At 37.0% G+C, this 15,933-nt stretch overlaps 1 protein-coding gene across 1 annotated transcript; it reads left to right on the top strand.

Moving 5' to 3' along the window:
• The first annotated feature begins 285 nt into the window (after positions 1–285).
• LOC140927096 (uncharacterized) lies at positions 286–14,062 on the top strand. The gene is made up of 13 exons (XM_073376752.1): positions 286–457; positions 4,551–4,624; positions 5,443–5,508; positions 6,159–6,194; positions 7,171–7,201; positions 7,770–7,801; positions 8,524–8,566; positions 9,719–9,759; positions 9,949–10,003; positions 11,523–11,563; positions 12,579–12,639; positions 12,739–12,779; positions 13,853–14,062. The coding sequence occupies exons 2-12, from the start codon at positions 4,567–4,569 to the stop codon at positions 12,755–12,757; spliced, it is 483 nt and encodes a 160-aa protein (XP_073232853.1). The 5' UTR covers positions 286–457; positions 4,551–4,566; the 3' UTR covers positions 12,758–12,779; positions 13,853–14,062.
• The last annotated feature ends 1,871 nt before the right edge of the window (positions 14,063–15,933 follow it).

The raw sequence follows: 15,933 nt of genomic DNA, 5'->3' as shown, positions 1-15,933 counted from the left end.
GCTTTTCAAATGTAAAATCAGTGCAACGTGTTCCGGCTTAAGACTACCTTGCAGGCAGCTCTACTAATTACCGGTTGTATGATGAACAACGCTATCAGCTTGATTGAAATATTGATTGTCTCTTGAAGTAATTATATTTTGAGGCTTTAGACGTTTTTTCCCTTCCTTCCTTAAGTCTGAAATACAAACAACAATGCGTAGAATGACGGAAGACATGGGCGGTTATTATGCGACTGTCGCGTTTTCCGATCTGAGTAAATGGGCGTCCCTTCTGTTTGCATCTGACCATGGAGACAATTGTATAAGCTTCGACTTAATCAACACGCAATGTGCCGCTGGAAGGCAATAATTATCGTATTTCCTATCTATGGGGTTATTTAAGAGGCTGCACCTTAGTGAGTAGTATTGAGTTATTAAGACGCGAAAGTAACAGCGGTAAAGACAACATCGTTAAAAGGTAAGAGAAAAAAGAGCAAACAGCTTTTCGGCATGTTTTACGCTCAACCAAATAAAAGCAGTCGAGTTTTCAGTTAAAATAAGCCACTCAAGCAATGAGCAAAATTTTACCATAACTTTTCCATAACGGTAAATTCCCAACTATTGCTCTGAACGTTAGTGAGCATCACACTACTGTAAAGGAAGGCTTGAGTTTGTCGCTTTGAGTTTGCAGCACTGTGGATGAATCAAAGACATTGGTGATTTTCTAAAAGAGCATTGTGCCAAACCAACATTTTTATTTAAAAGAACTTACAATAACGTTCATAGTAAAAGATGATTTTAGCTCTTAAGTCTATGGATTAAAATGACCTGTGAAAGCCAAAGTTTAAAACATTTTAATCAAAGCTCTTGTTTCCTCTGAGCCACGAACGGTGAGCGGAAAAGTAAATTACCCATCTAATGTGATTCCAAAAAAAATAAGAGGTTGTTTGCTATCTACTTTTGGGCAACATTATTCTCTTTTCTTAAAATTCTTTTTCTGGACTTTCACATTTTTAAAATAGTGATAATTTTTAGCCAGGTAAATTAAAAAAATCGAGTGATGAGACAAAGAAGCAGTACTTGACTAGAATTTCATAAAGGGACTGGTTTTTTTACTTTATCCTTTATAAATGTTTCCACAACATTTTAGTTGCAACTATTGCGCCTTCAGAACTGTTAAAGATTTTGCAAAGAAAATTATTTTTTCTATTTTTTCGAACTGATTTTTTTCAAAAGTTATGACCTCGTGATATCTTACTGCTCTTTTTTTAATTTAACTTTTCAGTGCTGACGTACCCTCAGCAAATTCTCCAAAAAATCAATGAAACCGATTTAGAATTAAGCGACGTCAAAAAAGTCAGGTCATAGGAAAAAAAGACTTAATTATTCCCATTGACCCTGCGACAGACTTCATATCATTTGTTGTCATAGAGGCGAAAATAAATCAATATAATTAAAAAGTTTTGAATGGCTGGTTAAAATGTCAAGAATAGATCATCACTATATATATCTTACCCTGAATGAAATTTTATGCAATAATGAATGCTTATTAACCATTTTCTAAATAACATTTAAAACGTTATATTTCTACTTGCTTTGAATTTCGCACGAAAAAAACCTAAAAACTGACTTTTAAAATAATTGAGACCATGTAAAGCTTAGTGACTATTAAATATTTGTTTATTAATAAGTTTGAAATGCGATAAGTTTTTAAAACCAAGATGATCTAATTAATAAGATGACAAGAATAACTTAGTTATTTGGGCCTCAGATGCAAAATACTTTTTTTTTTTTTCAGTGATGATGGAGTAATTTATCCCAGTTTCTTAATTTCCATTCCACATCCTCTCAATAAAGAATTAATAATGGTAATAGGACTGAGTGGAGTCTGATTTGTTTAATCACGAGTATGATAACAGGCCGAATTGAACGACACGAAGTTTCCTTTTCTAATTAATCATGACTATAACAAAACTTGTGATTTTTTAGGCTTTTTTAAATCAAAGCACAAGAAATTCGAGAGTTTTTTGCTGGCAGTGGAAAAAAAATCATTTTTCTTAATGATAATATGATGTTTTCCCCCGCCAAGAAAGGCTTTGTCATTCTGAAAACACAGAAATGAGATTAATGCGTACACCGTACTCAGTAAAAGAATTGTGAAAAAAAAACAATCCGACTTGCCTTAATAAAGTTCAAGCGTTATTTTCTGGAGGTAAGTATTTTGTTCAAAACAAAGTTTGAACCACAGTTCATACACATCTGTCGGCCAAAATAATGCCGTTTTACAACCAAGCATTGGCGAACATTTCAAAAACTTCTTGCCCGGATATATCTTAAACCACGCTTTGATCGTTATATTAGTAAAAAGCAAAAAAAAAAACAGCTGTCAACCTGCATCTTCAGTGTGTGATGTCTTGTGATTAAATACTGCTCTATTAAATGAATGATATTCGAGTATTTGAATTCAAAAGAACGGCAATATTGAACGAAGAAGAGGAATTTTTGAAAGACTATCCTTACGTATTCAACCAACACTAATGTCTATCATGAAAGAAATTTTATGGCAATCCCTAAAATTACTTTTGTAGAAGACTTTTGAGACATCCAAACCCATTTTACTTTTATATAGCGTGCTGATTTATGCAACCATCCATTCATCGAATAATTTATTGACTTTAGACCGCTCAATTATTTTAATTCTAAAACGTTTTTAAAAATATTTCAATAAAACTTAATAATTCAACTTATACCACTACATGAGAAATTTCTGCAATTTGATTGGCTTAGAGCATTGATATTTCAGCTTAATTTGAAACACCTACAAGTGAAAATTACAAAGCGTTTGCGGGTAGTAGTACAAACAAATTAATAAAAGCATGATCTGTACGTGATATTTGGCATAAATACCACTCATGATATTTCAAAATTGTCTTAAATTTCACTCGCCTAACGGCTCGCTTACGTGTAACAATTACGAAATATCTCTCGCGGTATTTATGCCAAATATCACTACAAATCATGCTGTTACCTATACTTATTTAGAAGTGACAAATAAATTACAGCTGCTGGACTTTTTCGCTGTATATTTAAGCCTCTTTGTTGACAGTCAGCTAAATTACACACATTCGTGCTTTTAAAAGAGAGTCTCAACGGGGTGTGGTAGCTTTGACGGTAAACGGTTAATTTTTTTCCAATTTTGTCAGTTCACGGTTAAATTCTACAGCTTTTGACGGTCGTGGACAATAAGGGACTGTGCAATAATTATCAGTAGGGGGGGGGCTGAAAAACTAGAGTTATCTAGCAAAAACTTAGACAGTACCCCCCTCCAAAACAAAGAAAATTAGCTCTAACCCCCCTCTGTTATGTGAAAAATAACGTCGCACCCCCCCCCCCCTCCCACCACCCACCCAGCCTCTTCTCTGAAAACACTGGTAAACTCAAAACTGGACTGAGCTGCCATCACAGCTTCAATAATGACAAACGTTATTATGTAACATCTAGTATCGAGAAGGATGTTGATCGCTTGATTGAAGATTTAGACTGTTTAGACAAAGCATTTGCTAAGTACCGGGGTGCTTACCACATTGGCTCAAAATCTAAAACTTCTGAAGCCAGAAAGAGAAAGGAGCAGAGAAAAAAATCAAAGAACAGGAGACTGAACGCTTCAAATAACAGACGAAAAAGAGCTTGCATTATATTTAGATCCTTGGGAGGAGAGCCTGTTGAACTTTGTTATGAGCCAGATATATATGGAATTCAGTAAATCGATTCAGTCTATGAGGAAACATTACTTTTATTCACATCAAAAACCGACAAAGCTTGTCCACGAGATCTGTCTGATTCCCATTGTTTTATGGGGAAAGCTGAAAAACAAGTTCATGATGTTTGCTTTACATAGTATCAGCTCAATTAATTAGAAGACGGGTTAAAATTGATCAGTTGTGAATTTGCTTTTCATTTTGATGGAATATTTTTAATAATCGTTCAACAGCTGTTCGTAATGATATTTGTTACAGTCTATCATGATGCCTGTATTGAGAATCTTTTATTGCGTTTAATTTTATTTACATTTCGAATAAAACTTAAGGCCCCCCTCCGTCAAATCAGTGATTTTACTTTGAGCCCCCCCATCTTGGCAGCAATTTTATGTAATGCCCCCCCCCCCCTCTTGTTTTTCAGCCCCCCCTCCTGATAATTATGCACAGTCCCTAAGTACAAAAGTTAAAGTAGATCTTAACTTCTGTATGAATTGATATAGGAGGTTGACTTGGTCTTTTACATAACATAAAATTATTTGTAAAGTCTTGTAATGTCTAGAAACAGTCTTTTTGAGAACATGAGAACTGGTTTCTCCAGTTTAGAGATTCTTCAGGAGCCGGCATCTCATGAATATTAACTGAAAAAGTGAGATTTGAAATACTTTGAGACTATTTTGACGGTTGACGGTAAAAAAATACCTCTTTTGAAGGTTGACGGTTAAATTTTAGGCTGCTTGACGGCTGACGGTTAACCCCATTGAGATCGATCCTCTTATAAGAAACTCGTTCAAAACAGTTCCTTTATTTCCACAGAACTGAATCAGTCATAATGCGAGGCCTTGAAGTTATCTTGATCATAGGGGTTTTGGTTGTTTTAACATATGGAGGTGAGTATTATAATCCTTAAACTTTCGAGATCTGATTAATAATTCTCCTTTCCGCCACTATTCATTTTATTGAATGTTAAATAAGGGACTTTGGGGTCTTATCAATATAACATCCTTTGGCCGATAAATTTGCCTATTCTCACCACCTATCTGTTGGACAATGTATTAGATATTCTATGGAGAATTAACGTGCCAATCACTTCTGGGAGTTTAAGGGCTAAGAACTGGTTCATGTTTAGCGTGCGTATAAAGAGTAGTGAAAGCACAAGGGAAGTTTATAGAGAATGCATGATAAAGGCTTTGGAATTTCTCGAGTTGTGTACACCACATCTCATTAACCTGCGGCAATGCGTTTTTTTAGTTTCGATGTGAATTATAAATAGTATTGGGCTAGCGTACTAACTTTTGTATTAACCCTTTGGGAGGTTTCATTTGAACAGTGTAACACCACTGGATTTCTTTCACCGATTTAAAAGTTATTATGAAAAATAATCTATCCAAGACTTGGTGTGGGAGTGAAAGGATTAATATGCTTAACTTAAAGTTGAATTTCGTTTTCTAGCAATTTTAATTTTTCTCAAAAAAAATTCCCAAGACTGTCTCCATCCAAATGAAAGTTACTCTGCAGCAATTTTTTGAGGTGTTTTCAAGGCTGTGTAGTATCACGTTAAGACTAGTCTTAGTTTATGAGTCAAGAAATCCTTAATGAGGGATCAGGCTCAAATGACGGACAGCTCTTTTGGGTTTGCATAGTCTAACTCAAGAACAATTTGGGGACTTTAGTCGTCATACTGCTTTTACTTATACGCGCTTCTCAGTTCCAGTACCCACACGGGAAGATGAACCCCAGCTGCGAAAGAACCAATGGAGGCCAGGGAAGAAAGGTTAACATCAGTTTTATGATATGGAAAAATAAAACTTCTCAGTAAAGTTTGATTTAAGTAGTCAAATGTATAGCTGACCACCAATTTTAATGGAAGGTCAATAAATTCAAGAAAACAGAGGTCAAGCTAGTCCATACGTTCCGTGTTGAGACACCTTCTCGATTAGCTCCATGTCATCAGAAACGTCCAAATTACAGTCAAACCTCATTAATACGAGTGTCTCGTAATAATGATAAGTCCGTATTAAGCAGGTATCCGTAAGCGGGGTTTGACTAACACCCCCTTAATACGGACATCTTATTGTTACGGGACAAATTCTATGCCCCCCTCAGTGACCGTTTTGTCAGAGTTTGACTGTATTACCTATTTATTCCATAAATAAAATGAAAATAACTACGGATTATCCATTAGGAAACAATTTTAATCAGAAAATGAAGTTAAATGTATTTTTGATTTTATTGCATCTTCATCTTGTATATCTTGGATATTCATAGGGTAATGACTCTAGCTTGCTCTAGATATGAAGACACTCTTATTCTACCAGATCAAGGTTTATCTACGATGTGCTTAATTAGCTTTGTTAACCTTGTGTTCCTGTTTTGAAAAATTTTGGCTTACAGAACCTCTATGTTACTCTACTTTGTTTTCAGATGACGTCGCAAATGACGAAGGATCAGAACTTCAAGGTGCTTTAATTTCCACAATTTTCTGTAAAGTTGGTTTGCGGGAAAATATTTGTTTTATGTTTTATCGACACCATTGCGCTATGTAAAGCGTTTGTGAATCGAGAAAGGGCTTAAACTAGAAGTTAGTTATATAATGATGGTCATACGCTCAGATTTATAGTTCTTTCCTTACTGGCAGCAACTACCTGAAATCACTTTGCGTCGAAAATTAAGTCAAAAAAATTGACAAAACGACGTGTTGGCATCTGACACGGCTTTACATGCTGCACTTTCAACAACAACAACAACAACAACAAATTTTATCAAATATTTTTCCTACTAATAGTGCGTGTAAACTAAATTACCTTTAAAAATGGTTTTGTGTTAATTAGCCACGTTTTAAACGAGCAGGAGACTGGATGCAATTGCCTAAAATCGATTGAATACATTTGAGAGTTTAGTACCTTATAAACTAAAAAAAAAAACGTAATTTAAGGAAGCTTTGCATGCTAAGAAGAGCGACAGACGTCCCTTGAAAAGTAAATGATTAAATTAAACATTGACTTTCTTTTCTCTGATCACGCCGAAACTGCAAACTGTTCGTTTCGAGTATACTAATAGGCCATCCCCAAGTTCGGAAAACTCTCCCTTTCAAAACGAGGCTAAGAGAAAAATCCTTTCTTGTAAAAATGGATTTTATCTGCATGAGAATAACTAATCATTTTCAACTAATCAATGACTTCACACTTTGCCTCGCTTCGAAACAGAGGCTTGAGGACAACTCGGAAATGGCTTATTGCCCCAAAAGCTTTTGATCACCGTCGTAACAATAGCTTTGCATTGATTTAATTCAAAGATGCTAATGAAATCAGAGTTTTGCGTTATCCTTGTTACTTCTGAAACTTCACACAGAACAACTTGCTACATTAGCATGCTATGGCCATATATGTACAAAAACGCTCAAAGGCACTAATTATTAATATGTCTATTGATACAGATGATTCAGAAGATGGCGAATTAAACAAAGTGTAAGTTTATTTCTATCATGTTATTTATCCTCAATTAACTAATATGCAGTTGTATACTGAGAAACTTACAATCACGGACAAAATTAGTTGACACACTTGTCTCACACTTGCGCTCATTTAACAACAATTTCATTTATTTGTCATTTAATTCTATTTAAACGCCGTAAATCCCCCCACCCCCGAATCAATGTTGTTTGTAGTAAAAGAAAGACTTGGGGATCTAAAATACAACATTGATTTTAGGGGGGAGGGCTGGCGGTACACAGGGGATGGGGATAGTTATGCCCACTATGCAAAAAAGGGGCCATTTTATAGCTGAAGTGTCCCCACACTTTTGTCCCTCATTGCAGCCTTTCAGGGGAAGTGGGCCTGGCGGTCACTTTGTTTTGATGCATTTTATACGCAAAGCTACGCAAAGTCACTTCCAACATCGCTTCCAGTCAAGGGCAGGTTTTTTCAAGACACAACTAAAAAAAATCTTATTCTCCTCAACGTTTTAAGAATGCATAAAGTCTAATTTTTTAATGAAATGAAGTTTGCTAACAATAATTCCACACTTTATTATCAGAATTCCGCTTGATGTCACTTCCCTTGTTACAGGTGAGTCGTCTGAAAAAGCTTTTATTTTCAATTTAAGCGTGAAAATTGTGTAAAACAAACTACACAAAATCTTGCTATACCACTGCCACCGTCTTTATTTATCATTTATCATATTATTTTGTCACTATAATTCACCGATTCCAGTAAAGAAAATGTAAGAATGCTGAAATACAGTCGAAGCTCTCCTTAAGGCCACTCTTGTAAGCGACCAGCTCTAGTTAGACCACCTTGATGGATCCCCGTTTGAACTGTGACTTAAACTTTGCAATGAAAAGCTCTCGTAAGCGACTGCGATCACTTTTGGGATTACCCAACGGGACTTTTCTTTTGTTGTTTAGCCCTCGTAAACGACCACGTAGAGTCTTATTATAATAAATCAATACTTTAATGAAACTACACACTGCGCTAATGGTCTAAAAAATTGGACATAAAGTTTGGCCGTGCGTATATCAGATATAAAGTCATTCATTAAACATTTAATTTATAAATCATTAATGCATCTCGACTGAAGCTCTCGTAAGCGGCCGACCTCTATTATTTTAAACGACGATTGTCGTAAGCCACCAGCTCTAGTTACGACCTTTTTTTCGAATTTCCGAGTTGGTCGCTTACGAAAGCTTCGACTGTAGATGGAAACTGCCGCCAGCCACCATAACTTTCCCTAATCAATTTAACGCATGCCATGTTCATTATACTCATTTGACAAAATTTTCCTCTCCTAGATAATGACCTACTACAGCGATTCCCAAGACCGGGAAGAAAAAGGTACGAGCCAATACATACTGAGCTAAAGCCTAGGCAACGTCGAACTTTTCATGATACGAAACAAACTTACATAAGTGAGTTGAGTTCATGAAAAGTTTGACGTTTGGCTCAGTTCATCTGAATGAGTTTGGATCTTCCGACACGTTCTGCTCTTCTGCTTCAAACGTCGATCTTTACATGTGACGACATTAAAAATTGGTATCATGATCATGTATATTTAGCCTCTTTCGGGAGAAAATTTATTACTGATCTGATTCAGTTGATTGGTTTCCCTTTGACGCAACGTGAGTCTGACGTCTGACCCAAAACGACCGTCTTAACTTAATTTAGGTCGACCCAGATGTTTTAGGGTTTGGTTCGTCTCGTGAAAAGTTCGGCATTTAGCCAAGGCCTTAGCGTCTTTGAATTTCGTGTTTGCGTCTTCCTTTCCTGTCGAAGAAATTTTGTTTTCATTGTTTTTGACGTTCAAAGGCCAGGAATATTCTAGTTTTGAAATTTAAACGATAATGATAGTGAAATTTAAACATTGTGAAAAACACGACGCTTTGACATGCAGCTCAGGACAGAGTTGTAATTTTTTCACTATTTCATTGAATGAATCAAAACTCTAGTACAGTTAACTTTACTTTAGGTGACTCTCTAGAAAGTGGCTTATTGTTTTCTTTCGCGAGAGTGGCCGCGTATTAAAAGTTCAAATGTAATTGTTCCGTCTTTGTTGAGTCTGTTTAAGTTGGTACCTCGGAAAAGTCATCATCTGGCTGACATTTCTATGGCCCACTGCCCGTTTATCATGAATAATAAACTAAATAAACTACTCTTTGCCGTATTTTCATCACGGTATACGAGAAATGAGCAAAGATAGTTTGGGTAAATGAGACTTACACAGGTCCCAGATGCAAGTTCTCCATCCTACGCAACATGATTTATTCCTTTAAACCATTGTGGGGTAGCATGAACTAGTAAAGTTTTATGAATTTCATGTTCATGTCTAACAAAGCTTGCCTATGTTTACCAGCTAGTTTAGTTCTTCGCTTGTCTTAGGTAATATAAGACTCACTCAAATGTTTCATTGCTGTCCTGTTTTCTTTCTAGACACCAGTTTACAGCTAGTGATACATTCCAATGTTGATTCTTTCCTTTTTATATTCTCAGGACATTATCGGATTTTTCAAGTGTCAACGATCCGTCTCAAGGTAAAGCTGCAGATCGAGTCTGTAAACTAGCCTGCTTCGCAGACGTTATTTAACCCCGGTTGGTAACGTCTGCGAAGTGTATTAAGTGGGTTAATTATTCTTAGATATATTCTTATACTTTTTTACAAACTTTATCACTATGACGCATTGATTGATCTTGAATATTTCTGGTTGGATTTTTATTTTCAGCTGAGTATCAACTAGCAACTGGTAACAATTTTATGGTCAGACCTGGCAGGAGACGGTAAGACTTGTGTCAATTTGTCGTAACCGGTACAATGGAGTTTGAACATGTTGAAGCGCGATGTTTAAAACCGTTTTTGAAAATTTCACGTCAACTAAAGCTCGGTTTGGTAGTCCTTAATCTACATGTGATTAAAGAGTGATAAATTTTAGCGGAGGCAACCGTTACATTGTTTCCCCACTTCCTTCCTAAATTTCTTGTCCCATTCTCCCTTGCTTTTCCTTGTATATAATAGACCTTTTTACCGATACGGCGGCCATATTGAATTAGTTTGATTTAAGGAGTATTATAGGATGCCCAGGGGGCATGAGCACATTTCGTCTGTATTTTCGAGCGCTTTTCGGGACATTTTTTCTTAAAGTTTTCTTAGAATAAGATTGTGATCGGAAAAAAGATCCTTGTACCGTGTTCGGATGTAATAATGATCGCCTTTTTTGCCGAGAAATATACAGTGAAAGACCGTATTTCGAAAACTAAACTAGAAAAAAGGCGATCATTATTACATCCAAACACGGCACAAGGATCATTTTTCCCCTTACAATCTTATTCTAAGAAAGCTTTAAGAAAAAATGTCCCAGAAAGCGCTCGAAAATACAAACGAAATGTGCTCATGCTCCCTGGGCATCCTATAATACTCCTTAAATTGAATTAATTCAATATGGCCGCCGTATCGGTAAAAATGTCTATTATTACAATGCGTCCAGCTTACGTGGCAGGCGTTTGAGGGGGAATAGAAAAGAGAATCGAGGCATGAAGAAATTGACTGCAAGAACGAGGACGAAGATCCTGCTGGTTGTCAACGCTGCGGGATCTCTAGAAAACAGTTCTAATCAGCTAATATTATAAGAACAAAAAACGAGAAGTCCGAAGACTGGCTACTGCAAAGCTGATATTACAACGTGTGTTGCTTTTTTGAAAAAATGCTTCGGCTGATCATAATAGCCTTCTTCAGGATTACAGATGTTACAACATGTTGTAAACTTGAAGAAGGCTGGTATGGTCAGCTGAAATATTGTTTTGAGGCGTGGTCGCGCATGCTCTTTATGTACCTCAGTGCCTTAATCCGCCTCACCCCCCGCCCCCTTCACGTCCTTTCAAACGTGAAAATCTTTTTTATCCTTCCAACTTCCTCTAACTCTACTCCTACTTTACTATAATCTTCAGCGCTTACGTTTCATTTTAAGATCCGTGCTAATTTCTTTCCCTCATTGCTTTTGATGTAGACTTCTGACAGTCCCCTATTTTTCCGTAAGATAGTCGAGATCGAGCAATTTGCTTTACGGGCGGCCATCTTGGATAAGTGTCAAGTCTACTTAGGGGAGCTTAGACATATGTACCTAGGGGGTGGGCATCGTCCCTCCCCGACAGCTATACACCCCGACGCCCGCCTGCTCAGTACATATGAAACCAAAATGGCCGCCCGCACAGGTAAGCACTCGATCCTACGCTCTTACGAAAAAATAGGAAACTGTGAACGGTCTACTTTTCATGATGCAAGTCATATGTTCTTCTCCCTCAGAACCGTATCAGACATGTTTAGTGTTATCGATCCTATAGCAGGTAATTCTCTCGTATTGTACATTCATTCTTAACTTTATCTTTATTGCTAGTAATGTCTCAAATAAATTTTGTTGTGCATACAGTACTGAAAAGCATTCCGAAAAAAGCCATATGAAAGAATTCTTTAGAAGGGTTGCACTGTAGAATTTAGTCGATAGCAGATTGAAAAGATAGACTACATTATCAGTACAAGGCAGGGAAATGATTTTACTCGTTAGAAGTCTATTTTGAAACAGCTTAGGGCGCTTTCCAAAAGTCAGAACTGGCCGGGCAGACCATGGCCGGACCAGTCATTTTGACAAAAATATGCTTTTTCAAGACATTTTGCCAAAAAACCATCTCCTCCTACATAATATTTATGATCTGGCTCGACAGTCTTGATTGAAAGTAAAATTCGCAATTCGACGGGATCGCGGGAATGGTCTGGCCGGTTATGCTCGATTTCCGCCGTCTCCCGGGTCCGGTCTTTGATCCTCATCCTCTTTCGGGAGGATGAGTGCGGGCTCGTTTTCCTGAACAGCGGCTGGTAATCGAGCCCACTGGCCGGTCAGTTTTGACAAATGGAAAGCGCGCCTAAATAAGGCAATCTCAACAAACGATTGTATGAGATTTTCAGGCAGATCTTAATAATCTCAGGGAATATCTTAAACTGCCCACAGTTTTTCAGGGCAACCGTCAACCGAGCCTCTGTTAGTATCTTATATTTTTGGAAGCATATAAGGCCCCGTCTACTCGTATCCAGATTTTTTTAGTCCGCATCTTTTTCTTTCCTGGTACGGCTTCCATCTACTCGTGTCCGGTGAATCCGGCAGGCAAATCCGCAACTTTTTGGCAAACACCAAAATAATTACCAAAGCCAGCAACATTGTCTTACTTAGCGCCGGAAGTAGGCTGACTGTCCGTCATAAAATTTCCACCCTTATTTTCTTTCACTTCAGGCGATAATGACAAAATATGTCATGAGTGAGATAGTAAACCGACAGATAACTTGGAATATTTACCCTTCTGTTTTCAGGTGCTAGTAAGCGAGCAAATTTTCCACCCGGGACCGGCATGATCAGACCTGGAAGAAAAAGGTGAAATATGTTTTCTGTTTGGCTGAGCAGATTTGAATAATATTATGTGAAACTGATGGATTCCATTAAACAACTGACTCGACTTTTTTTTCCGTACAGGAGATCATATACTGCTTAAGAGAATAGTTAAATAGACTTAGGTAAGGTTACCTCTTGTTTCCCATTTATGAACTAAAACTAGCGATAAAATTCTATTTAGACCTTAGTTTCACAATCCTATGTATTGCAGGAGACTGTCTGACGCTACCGTATTTCCTCGAATAATAGCCGGGGGCGATTATTTATAATTTTTTTCTTAATCCATATTTTTTTGCACGAAAAGGGGGCGATTATTCGAGGGAAGGCGATTATTCGGTGGAGGCAATTTTCGCGTTCGTCAGAACGCATCCTAATCTGGTGTTCCTGTGGCACAAAGACAGAAATTTTAAACATTACTAGCTGGAAGTCGTACCCTAAACATTTTCTTTTATTTTCGTCCCATTAAATCAAACAATAATCACATCAAATTAACTGAACATGGGCTTTTTTAAGTGTTCCAAATTTGGTTAATCCAAGGTGTCAACTTTTAAACTGAGAGGGAGGAAATAAAAGAATGAAAAGATGACAAGAGAGGTGGGACGGGGGCGATTATTTCAAATATTTTTGTAAAGGGGGGGAGGACGATTATTCGAGGGAGTCGATTAATCGAGGAAAGGCTATTATTCAAGAAAATACGGTAGTTGTTCTACACACTACATCTTTAGGTCTCCTGTGGTATTTTGGGTGTCCTGTCGCTATTTAGGTGTTAAAAACTGGATTAATGTTTTTTCATGCAAGAAGATTTTTAGCAAGTTTATCCATTCGGGTCATCATAACTTAATTTTAAATCGCACGTTCTTATTACGCGAGGTTTCGCACATTGTGGCGGACGTTAACAGTTTCAAACTATTTTCGTATGTCTGTAAACGAGCCAATAACCAAATCGCAAAGAATTTCGTGATTGCAGGACTATCTTGCAGTCATTTATCCTACAACTATAAATTGACCCAACAAAAGGGTCTGTAATTAACAACATGTATATGCCAGGTCATCGTTTTTCAGATGATGTTTTACTAACCGGGATCTGATGCTCGCCGCGTTAAACTTAAAATTTGTAACCTTTAGTTTAGTAATTATATTATTTATCCTTTGTTAGAGACGCAGACTGAACGTTTCCTTGACTTTCGTTTTCTAGGTTAATGCTCTGCAGATCAATGAAGCTTAATTAATAGGAAAGGAAATAAAAGCATAGTAAATGACACACAAACGAAGATTCAAAAGGTTTAGTTTTCTGAAACACGAAGAAGAACAATTATTGAGCAAGACTGAGACCCACGTCAAGAGAATAAAGCTAAAGTTAAATATCTTTATGAAGTGTGTAAATAAAAGTTAACTTTTAGTTCTATTTGTGCTTTACCTTATGTTACCAATCCCAGGCTAGGATTATTTATATAATTCAAAATATTGCGCCGTTTCTGATTGGCTCAAATCCTCTGGCTAATTCTTCATAACCATCAGTCGTTGACCAAATTTGTAAAATGCGAGAAATATAGTACCATCGAATCCAAGCAGCCTTTTTTTCACGCAAATATCCCATCGATCAACCTTCAGGGCTATCCAAAGACGAAATAGATGTATTTCTGATGAAAACTGAGTGTAAGAAACGCAAGAATACGCAAAACATTTTGCTCGATGGATGTTATCTAATTTTGAGAAGTATCTTCAAAAGGAAAAAAATCTGTTTTTACTTTGAAACCGAGCCGAGAAATAGGCCAAACCAATTTAAAGAAAGTTTTCGAGAGGGTAAACTTGTTAAGAACTTTTAAATATTTTGAAATAATAAAACAATTACTGGATAAGAGTTTTGTGATATCGGGGTAAGTCTTATAACACTAACTGAGAAGTTGATTTTTCCAGATTTCAAAAATTCAAATTCAGTCTGTTCTTATAGTCACATGTTGAGGAGAGTTCAAATTCTTTTAAACCTTGTAACAACATTCTCAGAACTTTTGGTTTGTTTTCAAAACGTTCACTCACTATTCTGGTATATCTCAAGAGGAGAAATTGCAACAGGCGCGAAAATTAGAAGGATTTGCATGAGAAAAACCACTCTATATGAAAGGAGATCATCGCAGTAATAGACGCAACTTTTGCAGTTGCGAAATGAAAGCTTGAAATCATCTATTCACCGGTTTATAACGAGCCAATTCAACGACCTGCTCCCAATTGGCTTGTTAGCTTAATTGGCAGAGCGCTGCACCGGTATCGCAGAGGTTAGGGTTCGAATCCCGTACAAGCCTGAATTTTTTTCAGGCTTTCTTTTCGAAACAGCAACTGAGTTGCGTCTATAACTTTGATGATTTTCTTTCATATAGTTCTTCACCCCGCAGTTCTTATAACTATATATGATTTTCATATATTCATAACTTTAAAAACAACTCTTGAAACCCAGTAACGCTTAAGTGGTTTTCCACAAAATTCCTTGTAAAATTTGAAATTTTTTAATGGTCTTTAAATCTTTCCCTCAAGCATTTAAGGTAACAAATTGCCCATTGTGAATTTAAAGGAGATTTGAACCCCGGAATGCTTTAGGAAATATTTCACGACAGTTTGTAAATTTCGGAATTTATAATAATTAGTATGGAAAATTACTCAAGCGTGGCTGTGTTGCAAGATTTGTTTTTCCCATACAAATTCTTCTAATTCACGGCGGCCGTTGCAATCGCTACTTTTGAGATGTAAGGCTGCGTGAAAACGGACGCAACAACGCCCAACATTGTTGGCGAAACAAAGTTGGGAGTTGTTGCGTGTGTGGTGGCAGAGGTGTGGAAACGGATAAAACAACTCCCAACAATGTTGGGACCTGCAGTGCATCGCGGGAAGGATACAGCCCATAAGTTCTTTGTAAACCATGCGTAATGAGCGTGCGTGGCCCCAACAATGTTGGAAGAGCAGTGCAGACGGATCCAACATTGTTGGGCTACGCTTCGGCGATCACGGAACAAACGAAATGTTGGGAGTTGTTGGCTGAGAAGCTTGACCGGTTTCAAACATAGCGCAACAACACGCAAAAACATCCAACAACATGCAACAGGGTGTACTGTCGCAATTTGTAATAATCATTGCACTTTGTAATACCTGTCGCAATTTGTAATAAATCCATCGCACTTTGTAATACCTGTCGCAATTTGTAATAAACCATGTCGCACTTTGTAATAAAAAAGCTGTCGCAATTTGTAATAACAGTCCATCGTACTTTATAATAAACTAAGCTGT

Source organism: Porites lutea, chromosome 2, assembly GCF_958299795.1.
Source record: "Porites lutea chromosome 2, jaPorLute2.1, whole genome shotgun sequence".
Classification (NCBI taxonomy): domain Eukaryota; kingdom Metazoa; phylum Cnidaria; class Anthozoa; order Scleractinia; family Poritidae; genus Porites; species Porites lutea.
The sequence above is the reverse complement of the archived record's forward strand: the minus strand, read 5'-3'. Positions and strand labels throughout refer to the sequence as shown.